Consider the following 26,098-nt stretch of genomic DNA (forward strand, 5'->3'; position numbering starts at 1 on the left):
GAGACAATCTAAACTAAACCTGGCTTAAAGAAACTGTATTTTTATGTTTCAGACAAAACCAGCAGATTATGTAGTGGATTTTGAAAGAAAAGGTTCTTGTTCTGTAAGTCTGTATTGACTAAGAATCTGAAATGGGATGTTGTAGGTCTACAAAGTGAAACAAAATATGAAAATCTAAAATGTATAGTATGCCAATATCTGGTGTGAATATTTTTCATGATAAATCAGTAAACATACCATCTACTAAATCTTGCTTTCTGTATAATGGCTTTTCTCAACTAAAAAAGAAGCAAGGTAGATTTTTGAACTCAAGTAGCAACTAATTCTTCACTTACTGTAGGGACATAGAGAAAAATTAAATATATCATCATAAATCAATAAAACTGCTTTGCTGTTTTACATCTGTAAGAAACAGTAATATAATTATAATCAGAACTCATTTTTCATAACATCCGAGTGTAGCTGGTCATATGAGTTCTCAAAGCTGCTTCCCATAAAGAATGTGAACAGACACTCAATAAAAACTCCTTGCTATGGTGCCAGTCCTCTCCTTAGCCTCAGTAAGTCATTTAGTCTTTTAAGTAGTAATGGGAAAGAGAAGTATAAAACAAACCAGTTCTTAGACAATTCAGTTGTTATTTAGAATTATAATTAGCTGTTTAATAAAACTATACATCTAGTATAATATATAATCTAATGTAGCTATATCATCTAATAATTTAAAGAATGACAGAGCTGAGATAGTTACATTTTTATGCAGAGCTGAAACTAAACCATCCTCTACATACTTATTTTATCCCCCTTTTATAATTATCTCATCTGAAGATATACAAAAATTATTGTACTATGTGACCATAAAAATATCAATTCTACTGCTGCCAGTAAGGGATCAATAACTGTTTTTATGACATTAAGTAAAATTATTTGTAAAAATTGTCACAATCTTAAAATCACAATTCCAGAATCAGTGTTGTCATGCCTAGAACAGACAAAGCAAGTCCAAGGACCTCACGGGCTTTGCTATACCAAACAAATGAAAAGCAGATTGATTTTAGACTGTAGGTCTATGCAAATAAATAAGTAAAAAACAAAAACCATACTTTTTTTTTCTGTGCATGCTTAGTTTCTTACACAAATAACAAAAAACATTCACTTCAAGAATAAACTCCTTAGAAAAAGTCCAAAAGTTGATCATCAACGCCTAAGTTTTATGCACATTTTTTTCCTACTTCGATCAATTTCCAATTTAAGCAGGAAAGTTTTGTTAATGTGAGTATGTGAGTCTGTAAGTGTTCCGAGCTCTGCAAGGTTACATATATCCCATGTTGCTTTTGGTTTCCCATCTCTTCTTTGCTTCAAACCTAAAATGAAGAACAAAAAAATTTCAATGTATTTCTAAAATAAAAACATTTTGCTGAAGAAACATGTTTACTACTAGAGACTAAAGAAAATAAATCTGAAGATTTCATATCCTCCATTGTTTGTAGAATAAACATCAGAGAGAATGAAGAAATGCTTCCACACTCATAATCTAATAAACATTCAACATGACACGAAAAGTACAAGTTACCAATTGCCTACAAACTGGATTTACAAATGCAACAGAAGGCTTTCTCCAACAACTAGGATGTCAGTATATTTACTGCAGAAATCCTAAGTAAACTTACCCCCATGCCAGCTTCTTCTTCTTTCGAGCAGCTTGTGAATTTTCAGCTTCCTTTTTGGCTTCTACAAACTTGTGGCAAGCAATTGCTTTGGCAATTTTTACACCAAGCTAAAAATTACAAGGGAGAAAAGAAAAATGTTTGAAAATAATTATTATAGCTAATTCAAAAACTGTAATTCAACTAATTAAGAACACGTGGGAAACATAGCTATGTTGACAAATTGGAACAAATTGTAATTAACACATAGCTGTGGTCCTTATTTCCCTTCCATCCTTAAAGACTCTAGTTGCACAGCTCCTGGATGGAAATTGTTCCTAAACTGAGGCCCCTCAAGGGTCCACCAAGGTAGTAATGAGGCTCTTCAAGCTATCCCGGCAATTCTGTAGGCTGAACAGGAATTTGGCCTGATAAGCTGCACACAGACTGACAGAGACATCAACTTTCTTTGCTCTGGGCTAGAATTACAGCAACTCAGTGCGGTCACACCAGTTATCTCATGCTGATCAGAAGCGCTGATTGGCAGTCACAGATGGGATTAATAAAACATGGGAAAGCTAATTACTACTTCATAAATGCACTCTGCATGATGGGCAAGAGCTTTTAAGTCTCTGAGAAAGAAAAGAACATGGGGGGGGGGGGGCCTAGAAGATGAAGAGGCTAGCCTCCACGACCCAGGTATTCCCTGGACAGGATCCTGTTTATGCCGCTGGCACTCAACCCCTGGTCCTACAAGATCCATTCAAAATGAACCCCCACCCCAGAAGTCTTCCCTAACTCTATCAGTAAGTCTCTGCATTCCACATTTCCTGCCTTGTGCTAGCTGCAGAGCTTTCCCATAACAAGCACCTCTAGAGCTGTGAAGCTCACACCTTCTAGTTTCCAAGAGTTTGTATTTTTAAACACATTTCTATATGGATATCACAATGGATACAGTAAGAACTCAGGTTAAATGACAAAGGCTAAAAATCTTTCTGGTGTTTCTTGACTTTTCTGTTCCTTCATTCAACCTAACACACATTAGTAGGCAGGAAGACCTGGAAAAAGAAGCAATGACCTGGAAGCCACTCTATAGTTAACAGATCAAAGCCTTATTTTCAAGGATCCGCTTGCTAACAGCAAGGCAGGGGATATGGAGGGAAGAAGAAGACAATTTAGGAAAGGGAGGTCTGCAGCTTATCTTGGTGAGCAGTTTCCTTTAGGACAAAGCAGACAAGTGGTACTTAACTATTGGCTGGAGTTTATAAATGAGAAACAAAAATAGATTTTAGTACAGTAGACTATATATGTAAAAAACAAACAAATGGGGGGAAGCTGACAAACCAAGGTGCTGAGCTAGTGAGCATCAACACAAAAGCTTCTGAGGAAGACAAATCATTACTTGAAAACCCACTCAAAAATGCAAGCAACTTCAGTATCTACTCAAAACCCACACCAATGCCAGCTGTGCTATTGCCATCATCTTCATCTCAACTTCTACAAACTCTACACCAGGACTGTTTTGGGTGCCAGAGACACAGCCGTGAACCACACAGGGCCTTGCTCTTAAAACTGCAGGAGAGGGAAACACATGACTGCATCAGTGCTGGCTTTGTTCTGTTGGCTGGCTTTTTATTCCAGTTTCTTATCAGCAAAAATTCACCAAAATCAACCCCCCCAAAAAAGAGATTAATAATCCAAGGAGAAAACAAAACTCTGAGTAGACGCTACCACATCCTTTTTCAATAAGATAGAATTCCTAGCCACTGAACAACATAGAGATGGAATTTCATTCAGATACAATCCTTAGCCACTTCTAATACAAGCAAAAAGTCAAGTGAGCACCTGCCAGCTGGGTTAGGCTAACTGGACATCATTTCTGCTCACAGAGCTCCATCTAAAAGCAAGAGGGACTGGACACGTGCAGGTACAATGGGACATCTAAACAGCTGTCCCCTGCCATAAAATGCAACTTAGAAGAAGATGCACAATGGGCTGCCTACATTCATGTGGGCCATTTAGTCTTTCATCCACTCCCAACCTCTGAAGGTAAAACACCATTATTTTTCCATTCCTTCTATTCCTATGCATCACATATCAAATGAAAATGTTATGTGATAGTTTTGTCTCCCCCATCTTAAGATCCAATCAGCTATTTTTATACTTAAATTCAACCTATACTTTGGGTAAGAAACAAATATCTGAATCACACTTACAATGTACAATTATTATGTAATTATTTTCTAAAACTGTTGCAAATTAAGGTACAGTTTTATATTTTTAACTTTCTAAAATTTCTCTCATTGGGTTTCCTAGACTCAGAACACACCTCAGTGTCTGCACTTGCAGTCATTTGATTCCTATAGACTCCTCATCTGGCCCTGGTCACATGGGAATGATTCTCCTATTTCAGTAAGACTAAGGGAAAAAAGCCAGGACACATGGCATCACAGTAAAGGCTAACATCTTTCTCAGGACTCAGCATAAACCTCAAAATATAAATCATTAGAATGCTTAAACAAGTATTCATAGGAAAGGGCTCCATTCTTTTCTGAACCAACTAAATACATAGAACTATACACATGCACATGCGCGCACACACACACACACACACACACACACACACACACACACACACACACACACACACACACACACACACACACACACACACACACAACAAATGGACTTGTTCTTGTAAAAGGTTTATTTTCTAACTCCATTTTGCCATGGTCTAGGTTAACTGGAATATTCTTTAACAGATAGATATTAGACAGATCTGGTCTATGTGCATTATGTCCATATATTTACAGAAAAACTGACGTTTAACTTGCAATGATGGTAAAGTCACTGCTTTTAAACATGTGTCATTCACATGTTTAAAACAAATGTATTTCACTTCTGTGGAGAAAGAAAGCAAACAAGAATATTCATAAATATAAAAGAAAACTAAGATCTTCTGTGGAAGCTGCTGAGAAGAAATGTAGTTTTCCAGTCATGATGATGAACCGAGTTGCAGGATATAAAGGAGTATCGTGCTATGCTTCGGAATTACAAACAAATAAAACAAGCGGACAAGAATCTCCCTTGCGCTTCTATACAAAGAAAAAAATGCATCTTCCTACCCAATGTAAATACCACAAAAGCTTGGCCAATGGTTTTGATATTTTTTTTAAAAAACTGTTTTAGGTCATCAGATAACTACAGCAACACAATGTGGGAAGATTTTTTTTATAATGAATCAAAATATATACAAAATTTCTTGTATGTGCAGCCAAAGTATCAGCATTTTCCATATAGAACATCCAATATTTTGCTGCATTTTAATTAAGGTGTCTAAACATTATCACAAAGAACTGCAAATTGGTCAGAGCATGCGGTAAGGAAAATTAAGCTCTAAAGGCTTTTTATCACCATATTTCAGGAACCAAGGGTGTAAAATGTTCTAATTTGGGATATATTAAAAGCCATAAAAGGTCTTTCAAAAAGATTAATGGTACTTTGCTTGGATTTAAGATAAGGGCTTTAGCTGGTTGGAAAAGCAGGGCCCTGGCTGGACCCTTGAGGCATTCATCTTTACAGCCACTTGGAAGATTTGTAAAAGCGTCTGCATAACCTCAAGCAATTGCACGGCGACATTTTTTTAATTCCTTTCAATTTTACAGGTTTAGTGAGTGTAAATCATATAAGGGTTGTAAAATAGATATAATGGCACATCCTTATAACATGGCACATATTTTTAAAAGATAAACTTCAAAATAAAGTTAGTTTTTCTTGCAAGAAGTTTCCTGGTAATCATTTGAAGCATCTGATTCAAACAGCTTAATCTAGCACAACTATAAACTTCTTATCCATTTCATAAAATATTTTACTTAGCTCAAAATTACTAGCTTGTAACAGATTTATGAAGTTTTCCTCCTTTTTGAACACTTTCAAGGCACTTACTTAAAAATACCAATTATCATACTTTAACTTTTTATGGAATAATAGGTCTCTATGAAAAATATTTATGCCATTCTCTTTTGTTCTTTAATTAAATGAAAACAGATGTTTTCTGAAGTAAAGCGGAACCATTACTGGAGTACTTAAAGTGTTAAGGTCTTTAATTTTTATATCAGTTTGGTCGACAATTCCTGATTGTCTTTACTCAAGCTCAACATTAATGTCAAGCAAGTTACCTAGGAGACGAAAGAGATCAAAGAGACAAAAACCCCTCCAATGTCTGATTAATCAAGCCTGCAAACAGCTTATTTCTTTTAGCCTGCATGCAAGTATGAAAATGAGATTCTGGGAGCCGAACATTGTGCAGATTTGTTCATTCTTATCAGAACAAAGCCAGCGGCAGCTTATTTCATGGATCATTGGCACTGTCATCAGTGCTACACAGAACGGGTGACAGCTCCTCATTTTGAGGCTTGAACAAAATTAGCAAAAAGTCGGCACAAATTAGCCTCTCATCTTTTTAGTAATATGACATTATTCATTTACTTCTTATCCAATTTTTAATTTTTTCCTTGTCAGCTATCCCTTTCTAGTGTCTCTTGCATAGCATCCTAAAATGCCTTCTAAGAAACAAGCAAAACATAGCCAAAGTTGAAATAACATATGAAGTTCAAGAAGCAAATACGAGCAAGATTTCCAATGACGGGTAATGCCAGTTGTTAAAATAACTTTCAAAAGTTGGCACTAATTGATTTTAAAAAAACAGCTCAGAATGCCATGTGGTTAAATAGTTTTACGAAATTGGTGGTAAATTTCACAGAAGAATATAATGTGGCTAATGTGTCTCATTCTAACCACAATTTAATATGGTACTTGCTGTAGTGAACTCAGGGTGTCTGCCTCTGGACCGGCACACCTGAGAAGCCAGGGCCCTGATGACAGCAGATGAGCTATGCCTTGGATCTAGTCAGATAACTCTAATTTTACATCACGTCATTTTCGCTCTCATTTCATTTTAATCTTAAAATGTAAATGCACAGGCTGGAATAGCTTTGCATGTTTGTATACATGTGTCTATATGTATGACTACACATATCTCATTTATTTTTATATCTATAACTTCGTATTACTCTATTTCAATGATAACCCTAAAAATTCTGATTTAAAAACCTATGACAAAGACACATGTATATATACCTGTACTCACATATACTTCTGATTCAAATACTCTGATTCATTGTGAAATAGTTCATATAACACCTGTTTTAATGATGACTGTAAAGACTTCATATTACATGTAGATGACAATACTCCAAAAGAGGGAAAAAAGATGTTTTACCACTGCAATGACTCCTGGATATACACATTTATATTCAAGCAACTTATTCCATTCATAAGGGGAAAAAAGCATTAAGAAATTAACCATAAGCTGTTAGATGCGTTACACAGCCCCCATAAGAAAGACAGTTTTTAAAAGAACTGTAGTACTGTTTTCAGCAATTTCTTTATCTCTGTTCTTCTAAGTAAGAAAGCCTATTAACAAGCTTTGAACTTAAAATCACATTTACAATAATGTGCCATCAACAGTTTTATAAGCTAATTAGAAAAAGATTAATTAATGACTGGCTGCTAATAAAATGGCAATCATGAAGAAAGAAACCAAGGGTGCTAAGCTTCAACTACCACCAATTAAGAGCTAATTACAAACAAATTATATATGTGTTTTGCTGTGGGCTTTAATTTACTAAAATGGTTTTAATTAAAAGAGAAAACATGCTGATTAATTGAACTGCAGAAAAAATCTACAGTATAAACTGTGCTTTGTCTGTCTCTTTAATTAGACTTGTAACATCTGAAATCTTTTTTAAGGTTAGTTAAAAGCACAGATAAACATAATTAAAAGAGAGCATAAGGAATGCTGTTCAAGGTGATCGCCCAACCAGACCCTGAAGGTTAAAAGAAAACTCCCACAATTCAATGAGATCTAAGTAAGCACACCTAAAAACCCCAAAGAAAACCCATTGCTGAACACTTTTCTGAGACTACTATGCTCCAACCTCAAGGCTCTGCACAGTTTTGTATGGAAATGAACCTACCTTTTAAACTAGATGTGAAGGATTTCATGCAGCCCTTCTCTTACTTGGACAGGCAGCTTATTTTTCATACATTGCACTAAGTGTGCATCTACATGTAACAACTGAATTACAAATAAGAACTACGGAGAATAAGGCTTCAAAGAATTTCAACAACCATGTTAGAGCCCTGCAGACTAGGGGCAGACTACAAAATGGTACATGGAAGAATGCTTAAGTGAAAAAGCACTGAGCGATGACCAAGCTAAGCTAAGGGTGTCTCTGTTAGCTATACATCTCCCAAGGGCCAGAGTTCCCACCTTCCCAGGTGACCAATAGGCCGCTTAGAAACAATGGCCTACATCTCCTCCTGGTGTCCAATATTCCACTGCGAACCAGTGAAAACAGGCCAAAAAGAAAACACTATTGAACTCTATTACCTAGCTAGAAAGAGAAATAAATGAAACATCAAGGAATCATTCAAATACAGAATAGTAAAATTAGAAAGCTATAATATATATTTTTCCAAGAAACTGCAGACTCTGAACAAAATAACTAAGTTAAAAAAATCTATAATTAGAATTTGTCATACATATCCCTAGTGCGAACAACAAAATAATTTCCATCAAAGTAAAATCTTTTCTTAAAATATGCTGAAATGGAGATAAAAATTTATATTCTTAACATACCCAAACAAACAACATGCAATGCATTTTTAACATATTTACCCTATCTTCTGTGGCTAGAAAACATAGTAATTATGAGCATAGAAAGGACCAGCCCTGCTTCAGTAGGGTCACAGGTTCCCGTGATCAGCTTTTCCAGTAGCTAATTGGAATACAGTGTTCAACTCTGCATCTGAGCAGATTGTTTTTGTCTCAGAAACTTGGTTCCAAGATATTTCTACTCAAAGAAAGCATTCACAAAATGAGATGAAAACAATTTTATTCTCTGGAGTATAGATTAAAGGGTTCCGAAATAAAAGAATTGCTTCATTGCTATTTTTTGCAAACATAATAGCTCTGACCAGATATAACTTTAGGTTTGACAGCAACTCTAAATTTTAAGTTTGAAAATTTGAGTATATGTTTCAAATTTCAACTCCAGATGTGATAATAGTTCAGGTACTTTGATGAATAAATCTGTCAAATTTTTATTGTTCAAGAAGGTTCCACGTGGAGGGGGAATTTAGCTCTTCTTCCATCAAGAGCACTTACATCTACATAAAAGTAACAACTGAGATGAAAAAGGGTGGATTGTATGTAGTCATACCCTCTCAGGAAAACCAAAGCCTAATAATAAACTTGACTTGGAAAAATCCTGAATATTAGAGCACACGCTATAGCATTCAGAACATTTCTGAAGGACTCCTTTTCAGATGTTAACATAAAAAGCAGAACCTATCTCCTCAAATGTATACATAACTAGGAAAAACACTTGCAGATTTTTTGAGCAATTGGTCTAAGTACAGAGCATAGGGTACAAATTAATACTCTGCTCAAATTTAGTGAACATTGAATTTACTTAGCTATGAAAGAATGCAATTTACTTCAAAGTTTAATTTTAAAAAGCTAGCTTCTTTACAAAAATATTTATAAACAATGTTTTGAAATCTGCTTTGAATCTATGTTTTGAAATATAAATTCTCAAACAGCCCACTTTATTAAATTTGTGGTTTAACTTATCCTACTTATATCTATAAAAAGGCTAATATTAAAACTATACATATAATCATTTCTACCTGTGACACTTTGGTTAGATCCTAAATGAGTATTATGCTTAATAGTCACTATCCTGGTCCTCATTTATAAGTTAGATAAAATAAGCTTTAAAAAATGAGACATTTTATCCTATCACTAAATCTAAAGGTTTTGGCCTTGTTGAGGATGGCAGAGGATTATAACTAAACTATCTCAGATGTGAATACTAATATCTTGCAAATCCTCAAAGAACAACATGACTACTCTTTGCAGGTTGCACAATATTATTATATTGTCACAACATGAAGTACTGGTATTTTCAAAAAGTCTAGTTTACTTCATGCTGCCAATGAGTATCCTGTTTTAATTCCTTACAGGAAAGGCTTAATCGGGCATAAGCTATACAAAGCTCAAATTAAATTTACAAGTAGCCCTCATTCATTTCTGCTTTGACAGTATACAGGTACAACTGAAATCTGCTGAGTACATCTAGTTAATGTAGGCTGACTCATCTCTCGGGGAGAACACGGCTCTGCTGCCAGACCGAATGGGTTTTAAACTCTAGCAGCTAACAAGAAAATACTTAAGCGAAAATTTCTCTTACAAAGTATGAGATATAACCTAACTCCTACCTACCTAGTTAATCTAGGCTTTAGAACTTCATTTCTAAGTATTTATTTTGATGGATTTGTGTAAGTCTGAAGTTAACAAATCACAAATATGTTCAAATGTGTGTATGTATGCATATTATATGTCTGTCTGTCTATCTATCTATCTATATTTTTTTTTAAGAAAAACTTTCAGCCAGATACAGGTGACTCTCACCTCTAATCCTAGTTACTCAGGAGGTTGAGATCTAAGGATTAAGGCTCAAAGCCAGCCCAGGCAAGAAAGTCTGTGAGTCTCTTAACTCCAATTAACCACAAAAAGCTGGAACTGGAAGTGGAGCTGTGGTTCAAAGTGGTATGATGCTAGTTTTGACAACAAAAGCTCAGGGACAGAGCCCAAACCCTGAGTGCAAGCCCCAGGAATGACACAAATTTTTTTAAAGAAAATTTAAAAAAGAAAACCTCCTCTGCCCCCAAATTAGAAATTATATCAGTCTGACATAAACTTAAATCTATATCTCCTCTTTATATCCCCTTAAAGGGTTAAATCAATAAGAGGGGCAGTTTCAGAGCATCTCACCATGACAAGAAAACCAAGCACAATTTAACTACCTCCTGTTGTCCTGCATTTAAGGAATGCTTGCTGTGTCATGACGACAGCACACTGACAACTTATTTTGGCAGACTGTTTTTGAAGAACTGTTTTCAAGGCATATTTGCACACGACTCTACTTCTAGCTTTATTTATTTTTTCCCAAAATGGATATTGCCCTACTGGTCTCACAGTCTTACAAATGTTAAACACCAAAAATTTGTTTGACTTATTGGAAAGGGCTTTTAAGAACTTTAGGATCTTTGTCTAGAACAAAGGCTTTATCAGCAGGTACCAGTCACTGCTTCTTGGGGAAAAAACAACAGAAACAGTACTGATTAAAATCTAACATATCTCGTTTCCAACAGGACACCTACCATAAATGTATACACTTAATCTATAAAGGGCTTCCATCCTAAACTTACACATCTCCAAATCTTGCTATCATATCTACAGTGACTGTCACTAAAGGGATGGATATGAGAATTCAAACCTCCAAGTAAATTGTCCAGTCAAGAATCTAATATTAATTATTCTTTGTAGGTGATTAATTCAGCATCAGTGTCTCTCCAATGTCTGTGTCTGAACAGCAAACATTTTCTAGATGTCTTTCCATTTATCCAGGTAAAATTACAGAGCCCAAATTATTATTTTACCTGTAAATCAGAATTCTTTAATATCATACTAAATAACTTTAGTTTGCTCTACCAGAACTGAGTTATATTTATATGGACGTGAAAAGGACAACTAAGAAAAATGTTTACTATCTTCATAAGTGCTGAAAATATCAGGCATTTCCTAAAGCAATCTCACTTGTTAAGAAGTATGGAAAACATGTAGTCAATATTATAAAATTCCCATTTGTAAAATAGCAGGATGACAAAACACCAAAATAAACCTTCCTATTTTTTTTTTTTTTTTTTTGTCGGTCGTGGGGCTTGAACTCTGGGCCTGAGCACTGTCCCTCAGCTCTTCACCTCAAGGTGAGCACTCTACCACTTGAGCTACAGCGCCACTTCTGGTTTTCTGACTGTTTATTGGAGATAAGAGTTTCATGGACTTTCCTGCCCGGGCTGGCTTTGAACCGTGATCCTCAGATCTCAGCCTCCTGAGTAGCTAGGATTACAGCGTGAGCCACCGGCGCCCAGCTATAACCTTCTTGTTGTTTTTTTTTTATTTAGTACATTTTAATGCATAGATGAATTATTAAACAAAAATACAAATGACTGGGATCCATAGGTAAATATGTATATATGGATATATATATATATATATATATATATATATATATATCCATATATACATAAAACCTTCCTGTTCTTAAAGAGACACCCACTTCTGAGGCCTCAATGCACTGTTTCTGAGTGTTGGGCCAGGCAACTGCATACAGGTAAGCTCAATGGTGAATGGGTTGGGCAGGTAGGCCACACTGTTGCAACAATGCCACTGCTCACTGGCAGTGTCATATGATGCTCTCGCTCCAGCCTAGTACATCATTTAGAATATTATCTAGGTTTACTGAGAGATTTAACATGGATTCAGAAAAAGACTATAATCCAATATCTCAAGCCAAGCTAGTTTCCCAAGTTAAAATGAAAAGTATCACTAAATGGTATTTTAAAGATCTAAGTTGGGTTGGGGTGTACCTTAGTGGAAAAGAGCTTGCCTAGCAACTAGTACAATGCCAATGTCCTGGGTTCAAGTCCCAATACCAAAAAAAGAAATCACACACACACACTACAGTTAAAGATCTAAGTCTTCATAATAATTGTCTCAAGCAAGAAAAGATGTTGAGTGACACTAATCAAGATACATTGTATTCATAAACTGCTTTGCTGAATGTCAACTCTTCTCTTCTATATAGCTTTTTAAAGGATAATTAAAAATGTTTTAGTAATAAATGCTAAAATTAATGTGGAAGTATAGTAAGAGAGAATACAGTCTCAGACTACTTCCCACCTCCCTACAAGACATTCACTCATTAACCAGAGAAAAATACAACTTAACAATAACAACCCAAGGATACCACCTTAATTCAATGATCAAAGTCACACTATCACACAGTGAGACAAAAAACAGTGTATATGCCTCTGGACAGCTTGCATGGAAAAAGCCACCCGATACTTCTGCAAATAACCAGGAATAAACATCAGATAAATCTAGGGGTATGCACAAACTAACTGGCCTCTACTCCTCAAAAATGTTAAAGTTTTGAGACACCAAGAATAACTATTCCAGATTAAAGAAACCTGACAGCAAAAAGAAATGTCAGAGACTAGAGAAAACAAAATTTCCCTCTTTTGGGAGGTGAGGTGGGGGTGGGCAGGAGGCATTTCTGAGGCGTAAAACAGGGCCTAGAGCTCTCTCATTTGGCTTTTTAAAAAAAATGAATGCCAAAGCTCTACCACTGGAGCCACGCCTCCAGTTCTGGCTTTTTGCTGATTAATTGGTGATAAGAGTGTCACAGATTTGTCTGCCTTGGCTGGTCGTGAACCTCAGATATCAGCCTCTTGAGAGGTAGGACTGTAAGGTGCGAGCCATTGATGCTCCAAACTTTTCCTTGCTAACAAGAAAATTAGTAGAAAAGTTGCACATTTAAGTAGTTTACAGATTAGAGGAAATCTTTACAAACAAGTCTGAAATAATTTCACAATTTCTTAAAAAAAAAACTACAATGTGTTTAACTTATATTCTTAAATGTATTCTTAAATGCACTAAAAGGAACTTGGAACCTGCAGTGACATGAATGTTTCTCTGTGAATTCCCCTCGCTTCAGGGAGAGGTGCCAATAAACAAAAATAGATATTAAGAAAAATGCTGGCCACAGATGGATCACATGGTGCCTACACTAACAGTGGGACCTGCACTGTCTTATCCTTTACTTTCAAGTATTTACTACAACCACCAGTACTCCAGATTAGCCAGAATCCAAGAGTAACCAATAACAGGAAGCCAAGATTCTACCTATATGTAGTATCAAATTCATAGAGATAGAAATGGATGTCTGTGTCAAGGGCTGGGTGAAGGGGAGGGAGGAGTTACTATTTATTTATGGGTACAAAGTTGTGGTTTTGTAAGATTAGAATTCTACAGAGGGATGCTGGTAATGGCTGCACAACTTGAATGATTTTAAAGGCATTAAATCATACATTTAAAAGTGGTTAAATAATAATCTGATGGATTATTTTACCACTATAAAGAACAGTTTTTAAAAAGTCAACTTAAAGAGCTAGTGGCTCATGACTGTAATCCTAGCTACTCAGGAGGCTGAGATCTGTGGCACTGTGGCTCAAGGAATAGAGCAATAGCCTTGAGCACCAAAAAATCAGGGATAAAGCCCAGGCCATGAATTCAAGCCCCAAAACTGGCCAAAAAAAAAAAAAAGTTAATTCATTTATCTTGAAAAGTCAAATAATTATTTACACTAGGTTCTTATTATGTCCAAGCTGAAGTTCACAACTTTATAATTTCCTTTATGTTAGCTATTAACACACATGGACACGATATTACACATAGTAAAATTTAAGGTGACAAATGATTTTAAAAGTGTTTTAAAATGATAATTCTAAAATCTCTAAGCCTCTCTTCTGAATTTATTTTTTTCCTAGGAAAAGAATGTAAAACTCCAGCTGGGCCTGGTGTCATATACCTATAATAATCCTAGCACAAATTAGGAAGCAAAAGAAGGAAGACTGAGGGTTCGAGGTCAGCCTGAACTCACAGTGAGAAAGACTCTATCTCAAAAATTAAAACAAACAACAATAGAGACAATAAATAAATAAAACTCACAAGATCCTTAAGGCTTGTGGTAAAAAAAAAAAAAAAAAGAGGAAAAAGTGGGCAAAGACCATAGCACCACTAGAGATGGCTTTCTGACACATGACGATGGTCAAGGGGAAAGTGAAAGAAGGGGTGACATTGTCCAAAAAGAGAGGGACTTGAAATGGCAACTCCTCTGTACAACACCTTAATAATAATAAAATTATAGTCTAAAAAGTGAAAGGCTTGGAGTTGAAACTCTAATACCTGCACAAAAACAAAAACAAAACCCAGAAAAAAGGCTAGGAGATGTGGCTCAAGCAGTATAGTGCCTGCCTAGCAAGCACAAAACCTCGAGCTAAATTCTAGTACTTCTAGGATTAAAAAGAAAAAGAAAAAAAAAAGAAACTAGCCTCTCTGACTTAGGTAAAATTAAGGTCAAATATAACTATGGATTATTTCCAAACCTAGTTTTAGACCAGAATAATTTTAAAACATTAAAGACAAAAACAAAGCTAGCATTTTAAAATAAGTATAAATGAAGGAAGAAAGGAAACAAGAAACAATACTGAACTTATTATCATAAAAAAAATATATATTCCCTTGAGGAAGTCTGGAAACACAATGTATTATCTATCAGTTTAACTCACCTCTCGAGTAGCTAGCTGGTTGCTGAGTTCTTCAGCCTTCTCAACATCCCATTCTTCCACAGCCTGGTCTATCCTCTTTTCGAGACCTGACTAGAAAGAAAAAGAAACCTACAAATTAAGGGTAGCAAAGAAAGTCAACCATCTGCTAGCCAAGACTATGTCATAGGATTAAACCAAATACATTACGATCATTTCTCTCTCACAGTAACTGTAGGCAACAGCTATTACATTTACCGATGGTAAGTCTCAGAAACAATAAATTACTTACCCAAAGTCACCTAACTTCTCAAAATAATAATAAAAGGACACGCAAATTCAGATTTCTTTTGTGTGAATTCAGCGTTTTCCCTTAATAAGGTTAATGAGAGAACAAAAATTATGTAGTACTTAAGGTTTAGGGCCCTTATGTGGCAGACCCTGGGTTTGTTACTATTGAGAAAGTTGACTTAACCCTATAATCCCTGAAATAATGTTAGCTAATGTTTAAGGATGAGAAAACAGAGCCTGAAGTGCCCAGTATATAAATGCAGAGCTGCTCAGCCTGCATTCTCAGCCACACTCATTCCTGATGCCCACGATTAAGTGACAAGTGTTCCCTTCCAGTTCCTTCTCTAAAGAAGTTCCAGTTCCTTCTATCTAAAGACCTGGGAAACCAACCAGCTTCTTTGCTTATTCCCACACTATTGGGAGACCTTCATTTAATTATCCTTCGTAATGTCTCCAGTGCTTTCTTCCTATTCTTGTCCAATCTTCCAGATATTTCTCTGGAACAACACCCTGACTCTTTCAACATCTTTTATTTTCAGGAATCTCTGACTCTACTTATCTCAAAATTCTACACTCTTTGGCCAATACCACTCCAATCATGCAACTGAAGTACCATTCTGGTCTTGTCAATCCATCAACTATTCTGGTCCATGCAAAGCTAAGGAACTTATGCCACAATGCAAATCAAATTCCTGAGTGTTTCGACTATATGACTGTTTCCTCCACCTCAGCTCCAGATATACTAAGCTTCCTAATCTCTTCACATTTGCCATTTTGTCCATATACCTTTCTGTGATGTGCTTCATTCACTGTCTATTTTCAAATGCTACTACTTTCTCTGTTTCCCTATACTGAAGCCCCATTGACCTGCCACCCTTCCCCACACCTATACCAGTGGGCTTTCCACTCTATACTGTCACTGTGCCATATGCTTCCCTTCAGCACTCACTGATCTGACACACTGCTTGTTTCTTCTCTTGGGTTCTATGATCAGTCAGGATATAACTGGCTTGGTATAGTCCCAAATGTACCCACTTCCATCCACACAGGAAGTACTCAGTCTGTTCAATTACACTTAGGCTCACCTGCAGTAGTACTTCATGCTTGCATCAATAATGAAAGGACCACACCCAATGTTCCCACATTGGGAACATTTTTAACATTATCATCTTGAAGTCCTCAAGAGAATTCCATACAGTAATATCAAGAAATAATGCCCTTCTGCTCAAGTATTTTTAACCAGGGTTATGTGTTACTACATTTATGTAATTCTTTCCAGTTACTAACAAATATTTCTTGTAGGCTGAGAAAATATTTTCACCATCTTGGCTTCCAAACCTTAATACAAAACCTACACTTAAAACCACACATCATTTAATTTTTACTAAAAAGTTATTTTTTTAATGTTAATGACTTCTCCTTCCAGTGCAAAATATTAGGTACTTCCTCAAATACCACTGAGACTGAAGAAGCAAAACATGAGTATCAAATTCAATTGCTTTGGCATCCGAGATTCAGGTAATCTGATAGCTCACCTCAGAGTTTATGTAATTAGTCAGTCATCTCAGACTTGCTCCAGTCTTTGACCTCAGCAATTTGTTCACTAATTCACTCTCAAGTCTGCCTTGCTGGTTCCATACAGCAGCTCAGTTCCCTCCCTCTTTTCTAGGCTTTCTGAGATTTAAGAGACCTGGGTTCTGCGCTCATTTATACCAGAACCTAGAATGACCACAGATCAAGGAATAAAGAGGTATCCACTCTATTTTCATCACAAATACCCAAGAAGAAGCCAGCTGTCTTCATACTGTACCAACTTGTTATTGTCCTTTGGTTGCCTTGGAGCTACAGCTCCAAATTTAATGTCCGTGAGAGAGAACATACCCATTTTCTAGAAACTCATATGAACTGATGAGCTTATTATAGGTACAATTTTCACTTAAAAGTCAGTTAAAATTACAAATCCAGACAGATGCCAGTTGCTCACATCTGTAAGCTACTTTAAAAGGATCACATCAGGAAGACTGCAAGGACTCAAAAAACTTACTTCAACCAATACTTGGGCACTGTGGTGTACACTTGTCATCATAGCTAAGACGGGCTGAGATGAGGAGTATTATAATTCCAGGCCATCCCAAGCAAAAACAAAATGTTGGTGATGATACCCCATCTCAAAAGAAAAGGCTGAGTGTGGTGGTACCTGTCATCTCACCTATGTGGGAAACATTTATATGATCTAGGCTACCTTGGGCAGAAAGCAAGATCCTATCTTAAAAATAACCAAAGCAAAAAGGGCTGGTGATTTAGGCAGAAGAATTTCATGCCTAGCAAGCATGAAATCCTGAGTTCAAACCTCAGTACAGCATTAAATAAATAATTTTAAAAATAATAATTTCCATTCCCCTAAGCTATTCAGACCAGGAGAATGTAGTTACAGCTCTGGGTAATCAGATCCTTCTCCTAAGTCTCAGACTTCTCAAAGAATATGAGATTGTTGATTGAGAAGTCACAATGCCTTCCTAGAAATAAAATCCTAGATTTTTACTATGTTTTCAACTTTGTATTCAGCTTTCAGAAATTGTTGGTTTTTCTAGATATAACTGTTCTTTCCTTTTTCTCTTCTTTCACACAATTACGGTAAAATAAAAGTATTCCTTTTTTACTTTTGAAATGTTTTGATTCTATATATACACTCAAGTTGTTGTATCTGTAAGAACACATTAACATTTCAAATACATGTAAAATGCTTCTGTTTTTGAAACATTTTTTTCCTATAAAACCTTCCCATCTCCTTAAGAATTAAAGTTCACAGCAGTTTACCAACAGCACAGCTGTTGAGCTCCAGGCTAGATACTAACTCATGCACTATACAACCCTGGGTACGTTTCTAAACATCAACGGGTTAAAGTTAGCACATACGCAATTAAGCAAGAATCAAACCACTCTCTGTACAAGGTACAAAAGTATCTAGTCCAATTTTCAGAATATAGTAATCATTCAGTAAGTGATATTAAGATGTCATTAAGGCCAGAAAAGGCTTGATCTCATTGCTACAGACCTCACCATAGTTTTTCAAGGACTCAGACCCAAGTCCAAGTCTTAACAGTTCAATTCTGGGGAAAGAAAGTAGTCACAGGAAACTTTTAAGTTGGACCCTGGAGCAGCTTTTGACATACCCAGGATATCTTTCACAGCAGAGACGTGGTGGGAGGGGCAGGGCACTGACGAGGGCTGTACTGCTTGGTATACATCTAACTTTTTTGGCTAGAATCAGAATTTTGCTTAAGATATGTCTCAACACAGACAAAGACACATAGGAATGGCAATTTGGCCACAGGTGGAAAATTCATCTAAGAGCGGTACCTAACAGGTTCCCATGAGGCACCCACTACCCTCTAATTAGTGAAGCTTTGCTACAGACGTCAAGATGGCACGACTACAGACATGACCACAATTTATGGGCACGAGGGTTAATATTATAAACTCATACGTGCACATGCCGAGATTCTTTAAATACGTGCTTAAAATGCTTCAACTCAAACTATACCACAGTATATTTTACAGAAATCTATTTATTTAACTGAACATAGTCAACTTTTTTTTTTTTGTCAGTCATGGGGCTTAAACTTTGGGCCTGGGCGCTGTCCCTCAGCTCTTGAGCTCAAGGCTAGTGCTCTACCATTTGAGCCACAGCACCACTTCGGGTTTTCTGGTGGTTTACTGGAGAGAAGAATCCCACGGACTTCCCTGCCCAGGCTGGCTTTGAACCTCGATCCTCAGATCTCAGCCTTCTGAGTGGCTAGGATTACAGGCATGAACCACCAGTGCCTGGCTGAATATATTGAACTTAATATAAATAAACATAATATAAATAACCTACTGAAATTTGCTTTAGTACTGACTAAACTTAAATATCTAGGAAAAACGAGCCAATTTCTCATAAAAAGGGGGATAGGACAATATAAATACAAATAATTTATTAATAAATTATATATTTATGATTTCGTTACCTTAACTAATGCTTAAATCATTTAAGGCAGATAAGAAAAAATTAAGCTCAGCTATTATTTTAGTAAAATCTAGCCTTGGAACCAAATGATTTGAGTTTAGTGTTCTTTTATTTACCTGCTATTTATATTCTCTGACCAGTTATGCTGAGAGTCAGTTTCTTCATCTGGGTTACAGAGTAACATGGGCTCTGCCTGCACTCCTCACAGGAATCACCAGGGGTCAAGAGAGAATGCTTTGTAACTAACACAGGTGAACTTCAGAGTACCACACCACAACACTCCCCTACTTCTCTACCTCCCTCCTCATCTACTCAAAGGCAACCTTAGCTATTATTTGATTGATGTGTGGGAGTTCTGCATAAGAGTCTGGACAGAGAAGTACTCCACTAAAAGATTAAAAAAAAGTTTGAAAAAGCTACACTACTCAACAGCTTCCTCTCATAACAACTTTAAAACAACAATGCTGCACAGTAACTCTAAAAATTAGTAAAAAATACCTTTAAGTTTTCAGTCTAAAAGGTATCTATTACACAAACACACACACACACACACACACACACACACACACAAAACTGCTGACTCACTAATCAAACTGAGTCAACTATAGAATACCTGAGGCATTTATAGTAAAGTTAATGAGTGAAATAGATTCAAAATAATTATGCTATGGTTAAGAATTATTATTAAGTCCAGACCTGCTGCCAGGAACACAATTATAGCTTATTTAGCACAAAGAATATTTTAAAACAGCTTGGCTATTAGATTATATTTAAAAGATGCAAGCCTTTCTGCACTGTCTGGCAAGCAGGGGACAGCAGAGCTTTTAATACATATTCTTATTCTCCATTGAGCAACAGTTTAAACTTGGCACTGTTCCAAAGCAAAGGGGTGGGAGGATCTCAGGACAGACACAAAATTCAGAAGTTTGTTTTGCTTTACTGTTCTTGAGGGGTTTGAGTGAAAACAAAATAAAAAGGCTCTCTAAGAAATGGTAACAGATGAGTCATTGCTGCAGCAAAATAAAAGAATGGACTATAGATATCATGTTTACTTTTTCCCATGCTGCATGACAGGTTTGCTCAATCCCCACTAGATTTCCTGAGCAGAGTTAGCATGCTAGACTTACATTTATTCATAACTTTTATCTTGATGCCTCCAATATGGACATCCTTTAAAGATTATTTACTGTTGGGTCACAGAAGACATTTCACCACGACAGCAAAAGAGGTGCCATGTAAAACCATGATCCTAAACCAAAGAATCAGTGTGGACTTGCTGGTATTCAATTACACTACACTGGGCTGGGAAGGTGACTCAGTGGTAGAGCGCTTGCCTTGCATGCCTGAGGCCCTGGGTTTCATTCCTCAGCACCACATAAGCAAAAAGAAAAAAGCCAGAAGTGGCGCTGTGGCTCAAGTGGTAGATCACTAGCCTTGAGCTGAAGAGCTGAGGGACAGCGCTCAGGCCCAGAGTTCAGGCCCCACGACCAGAACCCCTTCCCCCCCAAAAAAACAAAAACAAAACAAAACAAAAAATCAATTACACCACATTCCCAAGAGCAAATGAGATAATTTGGCTTCACTAAATCCTCCCTTTCTTTTCATGCTTGCATTTATTTGTACATCTTAAATGCTAGCAAAATCCTGGATAAATACAAGCCTTGCCACAATATTTCCTTGGCTAGAATACTGTCATAACTTTCTTAGCCAGATACCTTTATATAGAGGAAGGTCTGCACTAAGAGAACCCAAAGTTATATATTTAGGTCATTGGGACTTAGAGCAATTTCCCTTAGAGATCTCACTTTTAAAATGGCCTTTGACATACAATATTCTGCTTCAATATTCTAAGGCATAACACAAAATAGAACACTAATTCCAAAACCTGAGCTGTTTAAAAGATTTTGTAGATGGGTGCTGGTGGCTCATGCCTGTAATCTTAGCTATTAAGGAGGTTGTGATCTAGGATCGCAGTTCAAAGCCAGCCCGGGCAAAAAAGTCCGTGAGACTCTTATCTCCAATAAACCACCAGAAAACCAGGTGTGGCTCTGTGGTTCAAGTGGTAGAGAGTGTGCCTTGAGCTAAAGAGTTAAGGGAGACAGAAGCCCAGGCCCACAGTTCAAGCCCCTATGACCGACAGAAAAAAAATTTTTTTTTGTCTAAAGAATCGCTGTAACTCCACAAACTTCAAATTCTAGACCATAAAATGCAAAATAGCCACATGTGGCCAGGATTAAGAAGATACAATTTCATATATAGGATGATAATAAAATTCTAGTAGACTTCAAAACCTATCCCTGACATTTCTGCTTTTAGAATGGCTAAGTTTTTCATGGCTTCAACTTCGCTAAGAAACGACTTAAACATTCTAAAGTCAATAAAAGTAATGAGAGAACATAACAAATACTCAGGTCATTTAACTCACAAGTAAAACTTTTAAGTCCAATATTTAACCATTCACTCTCTCAAAGAATCAGTCAGTGACTGGGACTCTACACCACGTGTGCCAGAAACAGAACATGCTCCGGGAGGAAGAGCATGAGCCTCCCTGATGCTTTAGAACAAATCTGATACAACCAAGAGCAGCCTTGCCACAATGCTCTCCTTCCAGCCCACCACAATCACAAGGGTCAAGTGCAAAGCAATTATACTTCCAAAAGGTCACTACCCCTTGTGCAGTGAGCCCGGGAAACTCAAGAGCAGTGTCATGAAACCTGGGCTTCCCTTTCAACTATGCTAGTGATCTTTCTTTGCAGGAAATTCATCATTTCTAGACCTGCTGGAGATAATTGCTCAGTAGCAGTAATTAGCTACAGAAAGTGGTCCTGGTTCCAATTACCCAATGTTCTAGTGACTATATCCAGATGATAAGAATTCTTTAGAAAGCTGGAATAAAAGCGTCACATGCGGTGGTGTGCACCTATAGTTCCAGCTACTGAAAGACTGAGACGGGACATCATTTGAGTCCCAGGAATTCAACACCAACCTGGGCAAGACAACAAAATTCCATCTCAAGAAACAAAACAACAAATTCTATTGTGATAGCCCCTTAATGTAGGCTGCTTCAGTGCTACAATACCACCAAATAATGAATTCAAGAGGAAGTGAGTGTTGGTGGTTCACGCCTGTAATCCTAACTACTCATGAAGCTGAGATCTGAGGATCATGGTTCAAAGCCAGCCCAAGTAGCAAAGTCTGTGAGACTCTTATCTCCAATTACACACCACAAAAGTAAAAAGTGGAGCTATGTGGTAGAGAGCTAGCCTTAAGCAAAAAAGCTCACAGACAGTGCCCAGGCCCTGGATTCAGGCCTCGACTAGGGAAAAAAATAATCCAAAGAATTTTTCTCAGGAAATACTAGTTATCAGAAAATGGCAAAGGTATATGTATGAGTCAAGTGGAAAAGGTCAGATAATGTGATGTCAGGAAAATGAACCCTTAGATATGTATTTTAATGTTTTTTTCTTTCATGCATGTGTTTCTAATGCATTTATAAGATTATCTCTTTGTTGCTTTGTATGTCCCTCCCCCACAGTATAACCCCTGCTTTCACTATATTTGATGTCAGTATAACTTGTGGAGGAGATGGGGAAAAACCAGTTGTTTAAGGATACAGGTGGACCTGTTGCAACAATGAAAAGTACAAGCTGTCATGTCCAAAATGAGCTTTACAACGTCGGGGGCGGGGGGGGGGAGGAAGGGGGGGAAGGAGAAGGATTGGGGGGCAGGGGGGAGGCTGGGAAGGGATGTGAAGGGTAAACCAAAGGAGGAGGCTGCAATGCTTGGTAAGAAATGTACGCATTATCCTGCCCATGTAATTGTAACCCCTCTGTACAGTATGTTCACAAATAAAATAAAATTAAATTAAAAAAAAAAAAAGAAAATGGCAAAGGTCTCTAAGTACATATAGCAGTCTATAGCAATAATCCATGCAAAAAGCATCTGTCTAAACTATGTACCAGACACATTATACCTGGGCTTCAACTAGCCCTCTGTCTCTAACCCTATTACTCAGCACTTGATTTCCACGCTCTAAGAGCCTGTCAACATCCTCTATGTGAATATGAGTTATTCTTTCAAGCCATTCCCAAGTTCTACAGACTGACACCAATAAATGTGTACCTCAAGTGCAGGGTCTCCTCTGAGCCTCCACCTTATGAAACCACTCACCTACTCTGTCCTATATTCCATTTAAAACCCCTTGTCCCACACTGAATGCTGGCTATGCCCCAGTCTCAATCTTCCGCCTCCTAATCTTTCTCAACTTCCCAATTAGTATCATCACACACACCATTTTCTAAGGCAAAACCTTGAATGGCTCTCTCCTAAGATCTAATAAGTGATAAAAGACAAATACTGTCAATTATACTTTTCCACTATACCTCAAATCCATCCACACATTTCTCCATCTTCATCAGCGTTACTTTTGTTCAAACCATCACCATCTTGTCCCAAGAATGGTTTATTAAATTTTTCTTATCTACTTTCACTACACTACAATCTATTCTCCTTAAATTAGATCATGTCTCTCTCTCGACTTAAAACCTTTTACTAATGGCTTAATTTCATTGTGAACCAAATCTATATCCTTACTACTTCTTTTAGGTCCTGCCCTAGTTTGGTCCACTGTTCTTTGAGTCATTGGCCACTGAAGATAAATTTCATTTGTGTTTTGCATAAAAAGAGAAGGAAAAATAAACAGAATTAGCTATTTTATCTAATGTGATGTTTCTATCTTCATATCTTCATATTGAGTTTCATTTTCAGATTATCTAATTTATAGTAAAATGAATATTAAAACATTTGTGAGACTTTTTTTTTTTTTTGTCGGTCGTGGGGGCTTGAACTCTGGGCCTGGGCGCTGTCCCTCAGCTCCTCAGCTCAAGGCGAGCGCTCTACCACTTGAGCTACAGTGCCACTTCCGGTTTTCTGGTGGTTTATTGGAGATAGGAGTCTCACGGTCTCTCCTGCCCGGGCTGGCTTTGAACCGCGATCCTCAGATCTCAGCCTCCTGAGTAGCTAGGATTACAGGCGTGAGCCACCAGCGCCCGGCCATTTGTGAGACTTTTGAATAGAGTATCTTCAGAGCTGAATTATTTATTAAGCTGATATATTTATCAAACTTATCTTGGGCCACCAGCTACCCAACTCCATTCCAATCAGGGCAGCCTTCTTAAAGTTATCAAAGGTCCCAGGAAGTTCCTTTCCCTAAGATCATTATCCATGTTACTGATCATTCTTTAGTAAGTCTTTGCCTATCCTTAAGGTTGCAATAAAATGGCCTTTTAAGAAAAACTTTAGCCAGGAGCCAGTGGCTCACGCCTGTAATCCTAGCTACTGAGGAGGCTGAGATCTGAGGATCACGGTTCAAAGCCAGCCCGGGCAGAAAAGTCCGTGAGACTCTTATCTCCAATTAACCACCAGAGAACTGGAAGTGGTGCTGTGGCTCAAGCGGTAGAGCGTTCGCCTTGAGCTGAAGAGCGCAGGGATAGTGCCCAAGCCCAGAGTTCAAGCCCAATGACCAACAACAACAAAAAAGAGAAAAACATTAACGTCTTCGTTTTAGTATTTTCACAATTGTTCTTTTCTTTATTAAGAGTTTTAAGCTAGATATCCACTTGTTTATCTAGCACCTTTTTAGCACACAGTACTAAAGATTCTTTGAATAAATATCTTAGGGAAAGCTAATCACATGTATGTTCTACTAGCTAATATAAGTTGCAGCTAAAAGAGCTTACCTTTTCAACTTTTTTCTTTTTCACAGGAGGTTCAAATCTATCATTGGCTCCAAAATACTGAGTAAGCTCCTTCCACTGGGCTTCATTTAAGGACTGTTCACTGGAAGAAGGTATAGTTTTATTTACAAGAAATGTATTTATTTTTACTTTTACTATTGTAAACTGGTTTTATAAGTACTAACTAGAGGTAAACACTTCAGCTATTTGGACAAATTCTATCATGCTTCCTGTTTTAACTATTTTAAACTATACCTACCTATGAGATTCTTTTTCATTCTTCAACTTATCTGAAAAGAATTCAGAGTGTTAATACTTAAGTATTCAGTTGTTATTTCAAAATCAGGTTTTAAAAAACTACTTAATGTAGTCACAATTTTCATCAGTACCAGGCAATCGAAATTTGAAATAATACCACCTTTCCTGGAGCGCTTTCTTTTTCTTCCTCTGAATCTTGAGGCTAAAGTTTTCTGCTCAGAATGTTTTTTATGCAATTCTTGAAATTTCTATGTACAAATAAAAGAAAAAAAAGCAGTTGAGTAAAACATATATTTGACGACCCCCATTCAAAAACCAATATGTAACTGGGAACCTATAATCCTAGCTAATCCTAGTCACACTTGTAATCTTAGCTACTCATGAGATTGAAATTTGAGGACTGCAGTTCAAAGCCAGCCCAGGTAGAAAAGTCTATAAGATTCTGATTTCTAATTAACCACCAAAAAGCTCACTAACCTTGAGCAAAAATCCTCAGGGACAGCACTCCAAACCCTGAGTTCAAACCCCAAGACTGGAAAAAAAAATAAAGTAATACAAATACACTGTTCTTGTCTTATAAATATATCAGCTTAATAAATAATTCAGCTCTGAAGATACTCTATCCAAAAGTCTCACAAATGTTTTAATATTCATTTGTTATACTATAAATTGTCTGGATAATCTGAAAATGAAACTCAATATGAAGATAAAAATTTACCTATCACATTAGATAAAATAGCTAACTTCTGTCTATTTTTCCTTCTCTTTTTATGCAAAACACAAATGAAATTATCTCCAGTGGCCAATGACTCAAAGAACAATGAAAGCATTCTGAGCCCCACTTCCCTACTTGTACCCCAAGAACA

General features: G+C 36.9%; 1 protein-coding gene across 2 annotated transcripts in view; it reads right to left on the bottom strand.

Annotated features, from left to right (window-relative positions):
• Window positions 1-632: 632 nt before the first annotated feature.
• Fam204a (family with sequence similarity 204 member A) overlaps window positions 633-26,098 on the bottom strand; it is a 31,387-nt gene continuing 5,921 nt past the window's right edge. The window contains exons 3-8 of one of the 2 annotated variants that reach the window (XM_042701444.1): window positions 25,390-25,480; window positions 25,234-25,264; window positions 24,978-25,077; window positions 14,967-15,056; window positions 1,668-1,774; window positions 633-1,361 (exon numbers count right to left, since the gene is read on the bottom strand). In XM_042701444.1, coding sequence (XP_042557378.1) covers window positions 1,310-1,361; window positions 1,668-1,774; window positions 14,967-15,056; window positions 24,978-25,077; window positions 25,234-25,264; window positions 25,390-25,480 — 471 coding nt within the window. In that variant the 3' untranslated portion in view covers window positions 633-1,309. The remainder of the gene's footprint in view (window positions 1,362-1,667; window positions 1,775-14,966; window positions 15,057-24,977; window positions 25,078-25,233; window positions 25,265-25,389; window positions 25,481-26,098) is intronic. The other variant, XM_042701445.1, reaches the window with a different exon arrangement.

This window comes from Dipodomys spectabilis, unplaced genomic scaffold, assembly GCF_019054845.1.
Source record: "Dipodomys spectabilis isolate Male_0828 unplaced genomic scaffold, ASM1905484v1 ptg000289l, whole genome shotgun sequence".
Taxonomy (NCBI): Eukaryota; Metazoa; Chordata; class Mammalia; order Rodentia; family Heteromyidae; genus Dipodomys; species Dipodomys spectabilis.